This window comes from Dipodomys merriami, unplaced genomic scaffold, assembly GCF_024711535.1.
Source record: "Dipodomys merriami isolate MVZ:Mamm:240054 unplaced genomic scaffold, mDipMer1.0.p SCAF_9, whole genome shotgun sequence".
Lineage (NCBI taxonomy): Eukaryota > Metazoa > Chordata > Mammalia > Rodentia > Heteromyidae > Dipodomys > Dipodomys merriami.
In genome coordinates this window covers 30,211,725-30,231,281 of record NW_027206512.1, presented here as the reverse complement: position 1 = coordinate 30,231,281, position 19,557 = coordinate 30,211,725, and the positions used below count along the sequence as shown (strand labels likewise).

Genomic DNA, 19,557 nt, shown 5'->3' with positions numbered 1-19,557 from the left:
CTGAGCAAGGTGTCTTTTTTTGTTTGTTTCTATGTTTTCTTTGCTTCATGCATAATCAGTGCCATCAGTCAGAAATATAATTGGCAAGTCTAAATAGGAGTGTGGATTTTAAGAATAATGTGCTCCTTTTCATGCCTAAAAAATTGCATGGAAATGGTTATAGGAAGAAAGATCTCTTAAAGACCCTGTAAGCTCTGACAGACCTGGGTGAATCAAATAATGAGTGACAATTTTATGATAATTCAGCCTTATTCCTGTTTTCTCATGCCCTTCCCCAAATCCAGAGAGCTTATCAATATATCTATAATCTTTGTAAAATCTTTTTTTTTTTTGGTCGGTCATTAGGCCTGAACTCTGGGCCTGGCACTGTCCCTGAGCTCTTCAGCTCAAGGCTAGGGCTCTACTACTTGAGCCACAGCGTGCTTCCACTTTTTCCTACTTATGTGGCCCTGAGGAATCAAACCCAGGGCCACATGCATGCAAGGCAAGCATTCTATCTCTGAGCCACCTTTTCACCACTTACTAGGTTGTTGATTTTTTTTTCTTTTTCTTTTTTGTCAGTAGTGGGACTTGAACTTATCTTAGGTGCTGTCCCAGAGCTCTTCAGCTCAAGCCTAATGCTGTACCACTTTACCACTGCACCACTTCCAGAAGAAAGGCTTCCTTGACCTGGAATAGAACCCAGGCTATTGCAATGAGAACACTGATTCCTAACCACTAGACCACCAGGGATCATGCTGTAAAATCTTAATCATCACATTTCATTTCCAACTCATGTTCTTGTTGTTGAAACCTTCCGCTGAATTATAACTTTACATTAAGAGGACTATTGATTTTTATTTACTTTAATAGGACTACTATTATCATTTACATCAACAGGAGCAAAGTTGCTTTCAAATGGTGCATAATGTATAAATGGAAGAAATTTTATGTGTTTATAGGGGTCAAGTTTAAATAGCAGATGGGTCTCCTGTTAGGACAGTGAGTCCTTCATTATGGCCACATATCAGTAATTGATTCAGGATGTCATCAAGTTCTAGGAAGCAACATACCCTAACAGCCTGTAGTTAGCATTATGTCCCAACACCTTGTTGATACCATTTGAACTTCCGCCATAGTAGTCTTAGCAGGACTGGAATCCAAATTAATAGGAAATAAATAAAATCAAATTTAAAATGCAATATTGCTTCCTAGATTAGCAGGTTCCCTAACCAAAAATACTTTCTTTAAAGCACATTAAAAAATAGAAAAATAAAAACTGAAAAGGAACTCTTTTCAGGGAAAAAACAACAACCAGATAGATTATCTATGAAAACTGTAATAAACTCAATAGAATTTTTATGTAAATTTTTGAAATAGATATTTTTTCTGTGATTAGCCTTTTTTAAATCTTGATTTTTTGATAAACTAATGATAAAGAAATTAAAATATGGAGTCCTCCATTTCTTGCTTATACTTGATTCTTCCTAATTAATTCTTCAATCTGAACCAAAATTATCTTCTTTTGCCTGAGCATAACAGAAATTGTATATTTGTTATGCTATGAAACAAAGGAATGCTGTTCATTTTCAACTGTGTGAAGTATAGTCTTTTTTTTTTTTTTTGCCAGTCCTGTGGTTTTGAACTCAGGGCCTGGGCACTATTCTTAAGCTTTTTTAGCTCAAAGCTAGCACTCTACCACTAAGCCACATTCTCAGCCTCTGTATGAAGTACAGAAAGAAATAGCATGCTATATTGTCACTACCTTGTTTTCCAGTTCACTTAAGTTAGGCAATAAATTATAATGAAGGAAAATAGAAATGAACCAACAGTAGCTACGAAGATTTTACTCTTACTCTTTGAGGGAGCACAAATTAGAGCGATTTTCTATTTTTTTATTGACATTATTTTAAGTAATACTTTCATTCTTTGCAGGATATATGATGTAAACATGTTATTTAATTCCTAAATGAAGAGATATTTTCCAACTCCAGTAATCTGAAAAGCTATATTGAACTATAAATTATTAAACAGATTTGACTATTTTAATATTGAGGTTAAAATATTGTTAGTTGGCAGATAACTAGCCATGACAAAAGGATATAGTTTGGATGATTAACACTATTTTGACAAGTGTTCCCATCTTACTTACAGAACAGATTTATAAATTCATTGTTGTAGTAATTCAATGTAGTTTGCTTTTTTTTGTAGGTTGTACAAAAGAAAATTTAGAGGTCACATACTTTTTGTCTGATTTTCTCCAAAATCTTGTGAAACTGTACAAAACTAGCATGCTGCTTTTAGATAAGATTCATCATCCTGGTCAGATTTCTTCAGTTTTCTTCAGCATTCATCGTTTTTGTATGGGCAGTTTGTTTAGTTCCATGCAGTTTTGTCCATGAAATATGTTCATGCATCCATCATCACATTCAAGATACAGAATAGTTAGTTCCACATTTCCATCACTATCTCACGCAACCTGTTTGTCACTGTCACTATTCACCCTGTGACCACCTATCTCCATTTCAATGATTCTGTTGTTATATTTGTTATAAGTGGAATTAACACAGTCTACAACATTTGGAGATTGGCTTTTTGCTCATAGTATAATTGCTTATAGTATAGAGATTCTTGTCAGATCTGAGTATGTAGTAACTTGTCCCTTCTGGTTGTTGAATAGTCTTTGGTGTACCTGTACTGCACTTTAAGAAAATGTGGTTTGTTTCTAATAAGGAACGGTTACAAATCAAGATGCCTCAGACATTCACATCCAAATTTTTACTTGAATATAAATTTTCATTTCTCTGGATAAATATTCAAAGGTATATTGACTGAGAGATAGATGATTTTGTATTTTGTGTTTACTTTTATGAGAAACTGCCAAGCTGTTTTTTCAAGTGGTAGTTGTTTTTCCTAGTATTTTTATATCATCTTCAGCAAAATATGAATAATCTCGTTTGATTGCTTTCATGCTCACATGCATTAAATAGACTTTGCGTTTTTGTTTTCTATGTGTAGTGTTATGTCATTGTGGTATTTGTCTGTATTGCTCTGGTGATTAACAGCAGTTCTTATGTGTTATCCATGTATTATTCCTTCATAAAATGTTCATTTATACCTTTACAACAGTTTCTAACTACATTTTATTTGTATTTAGTGTTGATTTATTTGTGTGCTTTTTGAGTATGTTGACTTAATTTTTACTGGCACATATTAACTTCAAAAAAAGGTTTCATTGTGATATTTCCCTGCAGGTATGCGACACAACTTTGACCATATTCTCCTACTCTCTTCTACTCTTTCTTTTGTTGTTGTTGTTACTTTGTTTACTTTTACCAGTGCTAGGGACTTCGACTCTGGGGCTCTTGCTCTCATTATACTTGTTCACTCACTGTACCATGTGAGCTACATCTCTATTTCAGGCTTTTGTTGGCTTCTTGGTGATAAGAGTCATGGTTTCCTTGTTAGGCTGACTGACTAGCTTTGAACCACAATTTTCAGACCTCAGCCTCTTAAATAGCTAGGATCACAGTCATAAAACACAGATGCCTCTTCTCAACTACTGTTTTCTACCTTTGCTTCCTATCTAACAGTTTTTAATGGGCTACAATTTTCTGTCTTCATATATAAATATAGTGAACTTCAATCATATTCTTATCCTATCTATTTAAACCTGGTTCTTCATAAGCATTCCCCCTTTTATGTTATCTTCCAAGAGTTCTTTCTATATCTAGATACTAGTTCTTTGTTGAATCACATATATTTACATATTTATTCGGAAATATTTTCTCAGTCCATAGTTTCTATTTCATTCTCTAGTACAAGTATAATATTATATATGAATTTAAATAAGTTGATACATGTATGCTGAACGTGACTCTTTGTTCAGTTTGGATTTTCATTTCCTCGGTCATATTTCGTTTATCATGTGACATTAAAATACAGTTCCATCAATCATTTCATTCATGGCCAAGTTATATCTAAGAAACACCTTCTAATTTTTTCCTTCTGGTTTTAATGGCTTTGGAGGGTGGGAAAAGTTGAGTGACATACTAGTGATTTGTTAGAAATTAAGAATATCTATTTAAAAATAGAACAGAATTTTGTTGTGTTAATTTACTATGCCAAAGTTTGAATAACCAGTTGGAAAATGGAAAATGAAATTCTATGTATATTTGTATGTTGCTTGAGACCACAAAATGGATAGATAATGTTTAAATGATTTTTTATCATATTTGTGTAATCACTAAATGATACAAGTATGCTTACTAAGGTATACTAATGAGTGATTATATTTTATTTTTTAATTCATAGAATTTCAAGAAGTGTCGATTTTTTTCTGTTGTGTCAACAACTGCTCTCCAAATGAATGTGTTATCATAAATGTTGCCTATTATTCTTTTTAATTTCACTGAAAACAACTCAATAGTTTCTGTGAATGAGGGTATGTTTGTTTAGTTTTAGCTTTGCTTTACACATTATAAAGTTTTTATTTCCCCAGTGTTTGTTTTGTGTTTTGTTGGTATGAATGACTGGATTTTGCTTCTTTTTCTTTTTTAGCAAGCATGGTAATATATTCTTGCATACACCTTGGAAAAGAGAGCACCCTAAATATGATGTAAAATCAATACTGTAAATCATTTTCTCTCTTTCCCATTAACTCAAAAATGTGCATTGTTGGAAATGTGTGCTGTAGTGGCATATCCTTTTGGTCTAATTAGCTGCCTGCCTGTAATCAGGACTATATCAACTGTTGTCATTCTAAATGTTTCCTTTCTTTTTTTCAAACACATTTGCCTGATTGACCTTTTTTTTTTCTCTGTCTTTCTATGGGGCTGCTCCAGGAGTCATGGCTAATCATCTTATAAGCAATGCTCTGCTTCGTCCGCATGGTACTAACAATCCCTATAATACATTGCTTGGGGAACCGGCGGTCTGTAACAACCCTTCTGTCAGCATGTACAACACACAAGGTGTGCTGGAATTTATCTTAATTTTTTTTTAAAGTGAGAGTCCCATTTTATGTAGCTTTTATGGGCACATTCTATTTTCCTTTCTCCTTCCTTTTCTTTGTTTTGGAAGCAGACACACAGACTCCTTTCACATTCCACCCCCTTGGTGCTTTTATTTTCCATTTTCCTTAGGTTTTTTCCTTAGAAAACAATAGATTCCTTCTGATCAACGAATCCTTGATCCATCAACATGTGTTTGTTTTATGTATTGTTAAACAATGTATTGTGGATTGTCAGTATTTTTCTTGTTCATTCCCTACTCTATTAAATACCTGTGTATTTATTTTTGAGAAATGAGACCTTTGTGTAAGGTAAGTAAGATGAAGGAAGACTTGATTCAGTAGCTATGATGTTTCAAGATGGAGAAAAAAATCTTGGTTGCATCACAGAGTTCATTCTGGGCACAAAGCTTTTGTATTGATAAAAGCATTAGATCAACTTTAGAGAAAATTACATTGAACTAGCCATTGGCAGACAAGATCAGTGAAGCCACATTAGTTGCTTAAGATTCTATATTAGCTTTGCCATCCCCTATGTGAGCCGAGAAGAACAGTCACAATATTGCTTTTTTCTACAGTGGCTGCATGTGATATACAAGGCTTTGAAAGATAGTTCTTAGGTGTATCCTTCAACTTGAAAAATGATACCAAATGTTAACTTTGTCTCAGTCATAAAAGCACAGAACTTCTTAGAATTACTAACACACACACACACAAATAGTATACACACACGCATAAAAAACACACAGAGGAGATATTGCTCATATTAGGATCTCATTTATTCTTCTGTTAAAATACTCCATTCCTCTCCACCCACTGGCTGAAATGTCAGGTTTGTCTTTAGAGCAGAGAAGAGCAAAGCATAAAGCATTCTTCTCTTGTCTCTCAGAAATCCGGTAAGTACCTGAAACTAGACCATTTGTTTTCTGCTGGTCTTCTTCCATTGTCCTCAAAACACACAAGGATTAGTAGGAGACATTGTTTGGTTCCTTATACATATCTTCTCTGTAGTGCCTCTCCTTAATCAAAGTCCCTTTTTAATGTACTTTATAAGTCATTGTTCACTACATGATGTTTGAATGACCTAAAAAGCTCCTTTTTCTTTTTACTTTTTTTTGTCTTGCTTTGTTTTACTTTACTTTCCATAGGCCAGATGACTACTGTGTCATTTGAAATATTTTAAAGTGTAATCCTACATTAGAAAATGCTAAGTGTTAAATGAAGACATGCAACCATATCTACAAATTAAATGAACAATATAATATTCAACTTACTTAGAAGAGTTGGCAGTTGTTTACAAACAAGTAAATAAATTCAGATCACTTTTTTTTACTTTATTGTTTTCTTTTCTCAAATACTATTAGCAAATTTGTAGAGGAGGAAAAAGAAACAGTTACCAATTAGTATATTTTTCTCAATCTTTATTTTTACTTGTGTCTCAAAATAAGGAACACTTTCAAAGCAAATTAGCTAGATATGGTTGGCTGAAGCAGGAAGACTGAAATTTTCAGGCAATTCTAGGCTATGTAACAAGACAAAAAATTAAGAAAAATATAAAATGCAAAAAATCTGAATACTGAACAGGTACAATGTTTTATTACTATGGAATTCATTACTTATTATTTGTATTAAAATTATCAACAAATATACAAAGGCTTTGACTGGATGTATTTGTCTTTCACATCACTAAATTTAATGTGTTCTACTGAATTTTATTGAAAATAAAAGTAAATAATTTTGCTCGTTTTTTACAGTCCAAATGGAAAGATTTGGTTATGTTGTTATTTTTATTACCTTTAAAGATGCTAAGACTTATGACAGTGCTTAAAATAATTCATTTACCACTAACCAAAAGTAAATCTTGATTACTGCAACACTATTAACCCTATACTTTTCAGATGATTTTTATTTATATTCTTACTGTCAAGGTGAAATCATATATGAAATATAAATAAATGAATGGGTTTACGTTGAACTCCCTGTGAGTCTTTCAGTTCAGTTGTACCAGTTCTGTATAGGCTTTTAGGCATTCAAAATCCATGCTTGTTTATTATACCTTCATTCAAGACATGTAAAGATATATTTATTGTGTTATTGAAGTCTGTAGAGTTAACAATAAACACAAATAATGTTTGTCATATTGACTTCAGCTGTGGAAATGTTTTTAAACTATATGCATAGTATTTTCAGACCATTATCTTCTTGTCAGTAGTAGAAATTTATTTTTGTAAGGATAAGTTTTATTATATAAAATCCTGTCAACATAAAATAAAGAGGAATTCATGATTTTGGTAAGATAAACTTATATTTCAAAGTAATTTATTAAATTCTGAAAGTTAAAAAAAGACATATTCATAGGATGAGATATTATGTTTTTGTTTGTAAGAATACAGGCTATATTATAAGGTCTATAAATTAATATTCAATTCTGGCTTTCAAAGCTCTTGGCAGACATGAAGAGGAGATTGGAACAGATTTGAGAGAAGTCTGGATGATTCTTTCAGATCCTAGCTCTGATATATTAGCTGGGTGGCATTACATCAACACAGCCACTGATCGCTATAGTTTCCTTATCTCTGAAAAGTTGGGACTAAATGTCAATAATTTCTCATATTTAACAAATGAGCCATTAATAATCCTGCAATCAGTTCTCATAAAGAACTTAGCTGTTTATTTCAACTCTTAAAAACTACTTTGAAACAGTAAAAGAGATTTCCTGTGCATTCTAAAATGTCATTCTGTTTGCTTAGAAGCAAACCAACCTTCAAAGTATTAAAAGCAGTCTCTTCATACAGTGAATATCATCAAGCTATGCTATATAAATATATGAAAATGTAACAAGGCTTTCTATTTTACACAGTTAATAAACACTAATAGGAATTAGTCACAAGGTACAAGTTGAACCCTGGAAATAATCTGGCTTAGTAATTTCATTCCTTTTTATTTTGTGATATTTTAACTTCCTTGCAAACCAAATCAGCCAAAACAATTCATCTGATTTGTTTAGCTTGATTATTTTTCCTAAAAAAAAAAAAAGTATGGCTATGATTGTTTTAAAGCATCCACTCATAATGTGTGATTGCTTACAATTGTATAATAATCGAAAGGAAAACCTGATGTTGAAGATGGTCTATTTTTCCCACATGTATTTTCTTACTACAAAATAATAAGTGGATTTAACCTTTATTCCCTCTCATAGTTAAACAACTTCTGAATAAGAACTCCAGAAATGACAATACTGATCTATTTTCATTTGCTAATGAAACCACATTTATATAGGTACAATGGGGAAAATAACAATTGTCCAGAGAGAGAAAAGAAATATGAATGAAAAAGAATACCATTATAATGCCTTCAACTCTGTTTTTTATCCTCTCTATCCAAGTTAAAGACTTTGCTTATACGTTCAGTAATGCATTGTAAGATTGTATGGCATACCTTACAAGCAGGTGTGTTCTCATATTGACATATATGATATGTGCAATGGTCATAATCTACCCTCTGTTTATACTGTAAGTGTGGCTCTAATGAAAATGACAAACTGTAGAAATGTTTATTAAAGACTCATTATATGGGCATGTGTTAAAGGAGGGTTTCTTATTTTCTGACTAACATTTCAGTAATTTAAATTCTGATAAATCATGTAACACAGACTCATGAATTTTGGGGCAGTGGAAATGATTTCCTTTGACTCTTTTTTCTGCATATCATCAATTTGCTTTTGACTCATGTTTCCTCTACTGTCACTGTAAGCTTACTTGTTGTTTTCTTTCCTTTTCTTCATGCTGTCGTTTAGAGCCCTACAGAGAGACAAGTATGGGAGTAAAGCTAAACATTGCATATCAAATGTAATTTTTTTTAGTTCACTTTTATTGCATCACATATAGATGATGTAGTTATTAAAAACAGTTCATCTCACAATATAAGGACTGAAGAGCCTATGAATCTTGACTGATATATAAATATATATATAAATATATGCTAATACAGATTAGACGCTTTTGTTGTCTGATTCTTTTATCCTGTCACATAATCAATGTAGTTAAGTCTCATGTAATGTTTGTGTGAGTTAAATTGTTTTTAAATTAAGCATTTTTTTGCTAAGTAATTCATAAACTTTTACTTTTTATTGGTACATTCCATCATAAAAACATGTCTCATTGCTGCATCTCCACCTTACTTTGCTCTGGCTGTGTTCATCTCTGTGTTATGCATTGACAACAGAAATAAAGAACATGTTTCAATGCATCATAACCATTAAGCTCATCCTACCAGTCACTGCAAGAGCAGTCGCCCATCACATGCAACACTTTATTAGGCATTTACTTTTTTTCCCTTGACATTGTGGATTTGTGTACAAGATATTTTATGACATGAAAATAAGTCCCTTCAACCTATGTCTGTGATGGTTGCTTATTAATGCCTTTTATGCATTATTGCTTTCTGAAAACTGAGTTACTTGAACACAAGGTATGCAAAAGTCTATATAAAAATTCAAACACATTCAATACTTTATAGAAACCAGTATTTAACTAGTTGACTTCTCGTAAAAATAATTGCATCACAGATATAGAATGAAAGCTCTATTTTCACAAATTAGTAGCATATCAAGAAGTTTTACAGAATTCGTCAATTAATTTTTTAGGAAAGAAAAACCCTTCCTGATTGGTTAAATGTTTCTGTATTTTTTTCTTTTGTGGTTGCATTTGAAGTGATTTATGGAACTATTACATATTTTTAAATTTCTTTATTCAAGGGGATGCAAAAGCCTTGAAGAAGTATATGGTCAAATTTATTTCACTATAACTGTTTCTCACCAGAATAAAATGTTTATCTTTTAAATTCAAAATTCAATATGTACCAAGTCATCACATTATACTGCCATTATGATTTTAGGAATCAAATCCCTGTGTTTTTACACATTTACATGTAGTATATCTAGTGACTCTACACAATGAATAATGGGTTACTATAGAACCACTACAAAAGTATTTAAAATAGAAAAAATTAAAAAGTAAATCCAAATAATTTTAAAAGTTCCTAATGTGGAAATCATTTAGATGTGTCATAGCCATATGTTTGACTAAGTTTTATTTCATGACTACATCATTTCTACAAATTTAACATAATCCTTTTGTGGTTTTGTGTGTAGGCATTATTTCTAAACTTATTATGAAATTATATATCAAATTATTAGAAACTATTTGTTTTTCCTTTCTAGCCAGTGTATTCAAAGTACCACACAGGAATTATGTTAATATTTTAGCTATTTCAATAAGAGATGTAAAGTTAATGAATTAATTGACTTTGATGTGTATAAATTGAAAGCTATGAATGAATACACTAAAATTTTTTTTTGCCATTTGTTATAACCAAATATCCTTCAAATAATGTTATACAATGTTTGAAGAAATTGCAAGTTTATAATTTATAGGTATGGGAAAAGTCTCTTAAGATTTACTTTAAATACAGCTTTTGCATTTATGAGACTAATGTGAGATGTTCAAGATTCACATCGATATTGATATGTACACATACATGTACCAACATTTTTTGCTTCTTTCTGAACATTTTCTATTTGTTAAAATGCTAGCAATTTATACATATTTCACAGTCAATGAATGTTTTTGTGTTTGTGTGTGTGTGTGTTTGTGTGTGTGTGTGTGTGTGTGTTCTGTGGCCTTTTGGATATAAATGTCATAGTGTCTTGTAATCTTTTTCAGAGGGGCTTCTGAACAATGCCAGGGATACAAGTGTCATGGATACTCTACCACTGAATGGTAACCATGGCAACAGTTACAGCATTGCCAGCGGCGAATACCTGAGCAACTGTGTGCAAATAATAGACCGTGGCTATACCCACAATGAGACCGCCCTAGAGAAAAAGATTCTGAAGGAACTCACTTCCAACTATATCCCTTCTTACCTGAACAACCACGAGCGGTCCAGCGAACACAACCGGAATCTGATGAATAAGCTGGTGAATAACCTCGGCAGTGGAAGTGAAGATGACGCCATTGTCCTGGACGATGCCACCTCCTTCAACCACGAAGAGAGTCTGGGCCTGGAACTCATTCATGAAGAATCCGATGCTCCTCTGCTGCCCCCACGCGTGTACTCCACAGAGAACCACCAGCCGCACCACTCCACCAGAAGGAGGATCCCCCAAGACCACAGTGAGAGTTTTTTCCCTCTGCTAACCAACGAGCACACGGAAGATCTGCAGTCACCCCACAGGGACTCTCTCTACACCAGCATGCCAGCCCTGGCTGCTGTGCCCGCCGCAGAGGGTGTGACCACCAGCACCCAGACCGAAACCCCCGCGGCCAAATGTGGTGATGCCGAAGATGTTTACTACAAAAGCATGCCAAACCTAGGCTCCAGAAACCACGTCCATCAGCTGCACACCTACTACCAGCTAGGGCGAGGCAGCAGTGATGGATTCATAGTTCCTCCCAACAAGGATGGAACCTCTCCCGAGGGAAGTTCAAAAGGACCTGCTCATCTGGTCACTAGTCTATAGAAGACGACACGGAAATGGAACCCCACAGAACTGCTAACACCACCTTGGACTGTGCTGCCATGAATAGAAGCAGTGGTGACTGTGTGTACTCCTGAATCTTTATGCTGTTCTCGAAAGACAAACACGAACTCTCTGACTTCTTTTTCTTTTCTTTCTTTCTTTCTTCTTCTTCTTTTTTTTTTTAACTGAGATTTTTAGCCAGTCCAGGGGAGAAAGGTTAACTGTGAAAGAAAAAAAAAAAGTCCTCTGGGCCCTCCCCTTCCTTCTCCTTTCCCTTCAGATGGAGGCTTCATTATGTTAATGAAGGAGATATGAAGAAAACAGCGCTTAGTGTGGCCTTGTTGAAGTCTGTTGTGTTTAACATCTCTGATACTATCATGACAAGGACCTGAATCTTCCTTCCTTTTTCTTCTTTCTTTCTTTTTTTGTTATTGTTGTTGTTGTTTTTGTGAAGGCCAGAACAGTTGTTTGCGATGAGTAACAATACTGCGTCTAGATGGGAGTGCTGCACCAGCCTACGAGCAAAACTGTATCATGTAGTCGTTTATGATCACTCACCAACCTACATTAGCCACGGCGAGAAGGGCAGTGGCAAAGAAAAAACAAAGCAACACAATTAATAATCAGATGGAGGGGAATTCTAGAATTATATGCTAAGTGCATATTTTATGATTTGCTGTATTAACGGATGATAAAACTAATGGCAGAAAATTGAGCAATTTCTATGTAATGTACAGATACTAGCATTGCACATATAGTCTGCTTTTCGTTCCTCCAGAATTTCAGTCCTGTTACTGTAGTGGGAAAAAAAAAAATAGGAATTTTCTTTTTCTTTTGTGCTAGTCTTGCAAGTTTGTCTACCAGTAAAAGAGCAACGCTTTCTTCTTTTACTTCTTTCTTTCCTGCATTTTCTTTTACCTTTCTTCCCTTTTTTTTTCTTTTAAAAATTTCACCTGGCAAAAATAAATAAATAAATAAATAAATGAAACTATCACTTTATAAGAATCATTTTCTAGTAATGCAAACAAATTATTTTTTACAAAAAATAAAATAAAAATAAATAAAATTAGACTTCCTTCCCTCACTATATATCTTTATCCAGCAGGAATATTTCCAACACCATTCTTTTTTGTTTTTGTTTTTGTTTGCAAATTAGGACAGGATGGATTTTTTTTTTTAGTGTTTTCTGGTACAGCTGTTGTAATGCAAAGCATATTTGGCAAGCAATTCATCACTAAGACAGTAGCTATGATTCTAGAAGCCAAGAGGTGTCATTAGAACTGGAGGGATTTCTGCATGTGAAAAGCGGTATTCCATAGGCACTAAATGTGGAATTCTGGGTCAAATCCCCAAGTGGGCACCTGCACTACCAATTTTTAGAGGAAATTCACTCCCTCATAATAAGAATTGAAAGGTCAAATAATTTTGCAGTGTTTTTTTTTAAGTCTTCTGTTTATCAACAAGAAAACTTATTTATTTGACAGGATTTTAAGTAATGTAGGAATACAAAAGGTAAATTAGCAGCACATTTTTTTTAAATTTATGATCCATTTTGTATGGTCTCAAAGTTGGATGACCTCATTACTAATATTTGTTGTAAAAGTGAAACTTGTTTGCCAACCAATAAACAACTGATTGAGATTTAGATTATATTGTATGGATGTATGTACTATATTATTAATTACTATTCTCATTTTTCTCGCCTTTCCTTTTGTTTTCAAAATATAAACTTTGTTAATCTTCTGTGCACTAAGTGAACCAGGCAAAAGAAATCAATCTAACTCCATGCATAACCTAAGCACAAAATGATACAGTTTTTGCAGAGTTTATGTTGCTGAAACAAGATGGAAACCTTACTCAGATCTAGGTTTACCAACAGGTTACAGTGGTTTATTTGTAAGCCAGCTGAAGTCATCATGTTTCTTTTAAAAGCCACATTCAATCACAGATTTAATTATAAAATTGGAAGGGAGACGTCAAATGTTCTTCCTCTTTGGTAAGCTTTGTTTTGATGAAGGCAGAAATGTAAACTCACTCAACTGGCTAAATTTGACAAGTACAACAAAGGGAATATCTGTTGTATATAGATAGTGGAAGACAGTTTCTATTCTGACTTTTTCTTGCATACAAGGAGGTAAAAATAAGGCTTAGATCTCCAGTAACCCTTTGCCAGCTGTACTCAAACATTGAGTTCTACTTGGGGAAAAGCTAAAAATGAACTTGCCAATACACAATTCCTCTTGTAGCATAGCTTAGGGCTTTTATTTTTCAAAATTCTCTACACCACCTATAAATGCATATCTTAAATTATAGATGAGAAAGAATAATTTAGGAAATGGTCAGTGACGCATAGACAGTTTTAAAACGGTATTACAAAATAAAGTTGTGCAGGGCCAGAGTACACATGAAACTTTATAGCATCTCCAAATATTTTGTGAATCCTGCTTAGTCAAATACTATAAATATCTGCAAAGTCTATTTATTTATTTTTTTAAGTTGGGGAACAACAATGATTAGCAGTAGTTTTCCTTATGGAGCCACATTGTGGAGAGCTCAGCATTTAAAAGGTATTTATCCCACCGGAAACAGAGAATCTATTTGGCAAAAACAAAACAAAACAAAACAAAACTTTTTAATTGTTGTAGGCAAGTCCAAAAAAACCACAGGCTGTCTGCATCATGTCTTGATGTGTAGAGGTCTGTACGAAAGCAACTCAGTCCATAAGAAACTATTACACGAACATTGGAGGAAACTACCTCAATTCAGCTTGTCTGATTTTTCTGACTTTGCTACCTCCCTGCTTGTGATCTTTTGTGTTTCACCATAGGGAAATAGGAAGCAGGTAGCCTCCCCAACTCTCCATAGGCCAACATGAAAAAAGAGCACTTGAATAGGCTGGTACAGAAGCCCATCCAGAACTATCACTTGCAACCAAGCTTTTGCATTAGGAAAAGAGGTGATTATGATGACATCTCATACATCATTACTGGTGTGATTTCTGAAAGAACTAAGATCCCAAAGACTTTTCACAGTGAGAGGATTCCTCCAAATTTGATGATGATGATGATGATGATGATAACAAAACAGTAAAGAAAGTAGTTAATCCTGCATAGAAATTTATGTATAACTTACATATTGCCGCTTCATCCTGTTTACACTAGTGAGAGTTGAATTCCTGGAACTTGAATCTTTTTGTCTACATGCCTTTTTATGCCAAACTATGAATGCACTGATTTTTTTCTGTCTAGCACCTGTGGTTAACCCCAATTTTTACATTATCCTTTATGACCTATTATTCTACATTATTTTTTGCTTTCATCTGACTTTTTATTCAATATACTTCTATCACATAGACATAATGTATAGACATCACAGATGACTTAGTCTTCTAGACATGTTATGTTGACGAAACAAACCGATCATTACTCTGATAGTATAATATTTTTATAATGCTCTACATTTTGACATTTTTCTTTTTTCAATTTAGGTTATATGTCTTTTTAAAAATCAGAATAGTAGGTAATGAATTGCATATTTAACTGATTCTGAAAAAACTGATGGATTGTTGTACAATGTATAGCCTAATTGATAATATTTTTTTGAGAAATCCAAATTTTAGGAAAGAGAAAAAGGCTAGATTTCTAATTAGGTTTTGTGGGCTCCCTCCATGCTTCCACTTCACAAAATCTAAACACTCATAAGAACAAAAAGAACAGGCATGAGGACAATTATATTAAAGCCAAAATAATCAGGAACATCTAGTGAATCAAAAGCAGGCAACAGAAATACCATTAAGTTCCTATAAAAAATAGTGTGTCTAAATAGAAAGATAGTTCATGATCTGGGCTTTTTTAAAAGACCACCATTATTTAAAAATACATTGATATTCAAGTCATTTAGGTTTTTGATTTTATAGTAAGGAAAAAAGCGTATAAGAGAATTGCATATATAAAGAATATGTTTATTTTAAGCACTATCAAGCTTTTTTTTTAATTACATATACATTCAAACCCACTGAGACTGACCTCTACTTTATTGTGTAGACAAAAATAAGAAAGAAAAATATGGAAAAATGAACTCTAAACTGTAGCCCTTATTAATGAAAATACTAAGCTTTTGAATTTATCTAATCATAATGCACCAATATTCGATTCCTTGCTATTATCTTGTAAACAAAACAAAACAACAACAACAACAAAAATCAATTGAATAATATACTGTTTAACTCCAAGTACACATCACTTAAAGTTTAGACAATAGGGGAAACCCTAAAACTCCAATCTGGCTTTGAGTGAATGAGAAGATAATGGTCTGTTTTTCTTTCTTCTGTAACAAAACCAGTAATACATAATAACATGTATAAACTTCACAGTATATTCTAGACTAAGGTATTAAGATTAATCAGTTCTCTTTCAGTAACTCATAATTACAACTCATCATATACATAATTACTATGAAGTCCTAATAATACTTTCTACTTTACATTTCTTCACATTCAAATGTTAGGAAGGTGGAGCCATAAAAGCAAATGGCAGCATTGCAAAATAGCTTATAAAAGCATTTTTGTGCAAATGAATTTTGCCTAAGAACTTATTTGAACTCATGAAATCATTTCAGGAGATTCCAACAGTAGATTACATTTTGTAATCAGCAAACATCTGTTATAACCCATTTCAAAAAATACTGTTAGACATCTAAATCTTCATTTGTAGTCTGTTCTATGGTTAAATCACAAGAGAAACTTTTCCAATTTGATAATTTACCTTGATTATTTCTCCCTTGCTTTAAATAGGAAACCTGTATTCCTATTTACAAACTGATTATTTTGTATTGAAAGCTTCAATGGCAAGAGATTCTTTCCAATCATTACAAAACTTTGAATTTTTCCCCAATAAAACTAGTAGTTTGGCATTTTCTCATTTGAAATATTTAATTGCTATCCTTTTTTAAAAAGTAAAAGGTCAGCATTTTAGCATCTAGAACTTTTATTATTCAAATATCTTGAGTTCAAACATGCCTTGATATTGCTCTCTCAATAGCTCTCAACCGCTTTTTTTTCTCGCTTGATAATTTTCATTTCATTAAGTGAAAGGTAGAAGCTTCTGCCCAAAGGTTAAAAGCAAACTATGATTTTGTGTAGTCAAGGAAGACTCTACATAAACCACCATCTATTGTGATGAGGAAATCTTTTCAACTACAGGCTCAACAGAAGAAGAACAGAAACAACTAGTTGGACATTGATGGTGAAATAACCAAACCTCAATTTAAGTAGCTAATTCTTTGTGTGTGGGAGGGGGGACCCTGGGGGCAGATGAAATCATTTATAATGATTAAAATACTGTAGCAAATGCTACAGGTTTGTTCAGAAAATAAAATTTGATTTTTCAATGCGATCATTTTATCCTACTGATTCTACAAGAATTACTAAGTACCTTTTGCTTTCTTTAGACAGTTCTCATGTAGCTAGTCCTGTAATAACGAAATACCCATATTTTATAAATATTTCTAAAGTGTTGCCTCACTTTTATTTGCTAATCACCTAACTCAAGCACCAACACTCATAATACACTTTGTGGCTTTGTATCTTTAAAAATGTTAGTCTGTATAATAAGCCTTAAGTTAATATTGTATTGGAAATAAGAACATTGTGCAAATAGAAGCAAACAATGTTCATATAAGAGGATAACTCATATATGAATGTTACATTGAGACTGAACAAATAACTACATTGCTGAAAATATTACTCTCATATTTTCTCTCTTTAACTATTGTACTAAATTCATGAAATCCTGCAGACAGTTGTACACGTGATAAGTTATCAAAGTATTCCATTGCCTAAATGCAGCTTTAAGTAGTCCCAGTGCTGTTTGTCATTCTAGAATATTAACGGAAGAGCTTGAAAAAAAAGAAAAAGAAAGAAAGAAAAAATGCTTCCAAGGATCTAATTTAAACACTGCCATTCAGACCTCATAATTTTCAGAGGAGAATATTATACTCTTTGAATCCAAGGTAGAACTTTCTAGAAATTTAGCTGCAAATCAGAGGAATTTACATTTAAATTTGTTAAGTTTGTATCAAATTGTGCCAAGAATGCAAAATTTCACACTACAATCCACACTGAATATAATCTTTTAAACATTCTTCTGACTTTTCTGAAGGTTAAAATAGACAAAATGATTCTAACACTAAAATGAAAGGTATTGATTGACTTCAAATGTGTGTGACAAAATGGATATATCAATAACCCTTCATTAGTACATAGTCTTTGGGATTTGGAACTCACATCAGAGTGGCCAGGGCAATATCACTTAGATAAACATCTTCCTGGTTTTCCAGAATCTTGTTTTTCATGACTTGAATTTGAACCTTTTTTATGTTTGGAATGACATTTTGAGTCAAGAAAAATTGAAGTAAAAACCATTTAAAGTAGATCCCAAGCCACATTTGAGAGAAGATTTTTTTAATCTGCTTGAGTAATTAAAGGTATGTTGTGAAAAAGATGTAGATAAACAGAATGTTTTCATTTATAAATTAAGACTCAAATGTTTGCACATCCTGACAATGACCTTTGCCTATGAGCTACAAAATGAATATGTGTAGAGTTAGGTAGATTTCCCTTCATTTGGCTTCTGTAAATGCATTGGAAATAGATGGGTAAACTGCAAGTTTTTCATATCATTTCTCACACCCCAAGTTCCAGCGTTAAATCTAATTCAAGATGTATCTTTTAAAAATACAATACTTTATTTACAAAACTAACAACTAATTGAGCTATTCCTCTCTGATAAGAAAAAAAACACTTTTAAAGTATAGTAATTGTAGCTTTGGTTTAGGATTCAATATATTTACACCTGCTTTTATTCTTACCATATACACCTACCAGATTTTAAGCTATTGGATTTTTCCCCATTGTACAATCTTTTCATTCTTTACAAAATGCTCTGTACAATCACATGTAAAATCATGAGCTACAAATCTCAATAAAAATATCAGTAAACAATAAGTGATGTAGTCACGCTTATTACATGGGATTACCAAAACTTTGGTTTTGGGATAGTGTTACAAACTACAGGATAAAAACAAAACCTGAACTCTTGATGTATTTCCTATGCCCAGTAGCCTCATGCCTGACACTCTTTCCTTCTTATACTGATAATAAAATGTGAGGCTTTGATATTTTTGTGGGTTTTTAGTTAATGTGTTTAGAGAACTGTTGCCATCTGAAGTGTCTACACTATTTATTCTTTACAGGAAGACAGAAAGTTAAATTGAGAATTAGCTACTCAGGAAGCAGAGATTTGGGAGGATCAAATTTCAAGGCCAGTAACAATACTCCTTTTTAACAAACAAATCATGTATGGTAGTTTATGCCTGTAATCTTGCTTTGTGAAGGTATAGGTAGGGGATTATGGTCCAAGGCTGGCAAATAAATACTCAAGATCCTATTTGAAAGATAACCATTGATTGAAAGCCCTTACAGAGCTTTGTGCTGTGACATGCTGTTCTTCTTTGGAACAGAAGTTACAGTATATTTTTAGAAAATGTTTTAGATCACAAGATAGATGCTATATATACATAATTCTGTGGTATCATGAGTTTTGATTGTTTAATTCTGATATATCAACTAAATGATTAGCTAGAAAGAAATTAATCAATCTGCTTTCATTTAAAAAACAAAAAAGTATTTCAAGAAAAAATTGAACAACAAGGATCAAAATAATTATGGAAACCACATATTACTGGACAGTGAAGCATATGTATGTCATATATACATATATACACACATGTATGTCTTTACCCATATATATATATGCATATATATATATATAAGTGTGTGTGTATGTATGACAGTTCTGACAATTCTGAAAACAATCCACAAAGATTGGAAGAAAGGAAGAGAAAGGGAAAGAGAAAGGGGAGAGGAGAAAAAAATGAAGTCTATATATCTGTCTGTCTATCTAAACACCTACCATGCACTGAGAAAATCATCAGATAAACCTAATTTTGAATTCTGACTTTCTTATTTACCAGTTCTATACCTTTG

General features: G+C 32.9%; 1 protein-coding gene across 25 annotated transcripts in view; it reads left to right on the top strand.

Annotated features, from left to right (window-relative positions):
• Adgrl3 (adhesion G protein-coupled receptor L3) overlaps positions 1 to 19,557 on the top strand; it is a 735,816-nt gene that overhangs the window by 694,712 nt on the left and 21,547 nt on the right. For 9 of the 25 annotated variants that reach the window (XM_070012578.1, XM_070012569.1, XM_070012571.1 and 6 more), the window contains 3 exons: positions 4,824 to 4,952; positions 8,787 to 8,804; positions 10,714 to 16,906. The exons of 2 other annotated variants lie outside the window; for them this stretch is intronic. In XM_070012578.1, coding sequence (XP_069868679.1) covers positions 4,824 to 4,952; positions 8,787 to 8,804; positions 10,714 to 11,513 — 947 coding nt within the window. In that variant the 3' untranslated portion in view covers positions 11,514 to 16,906. Of the gene's footprint in view, positions 1 to 4,823; positions 4,953 to 8,786; positions 8,839 to 10,713; positions 16,907 to 19,557 lie in introns of those variants that run through there. 14 more of the 25 variants (XM_070012580.1, XM_070012579.1, XM_070012576.1 and 11 more) reach the window with 4 other exon arrangements.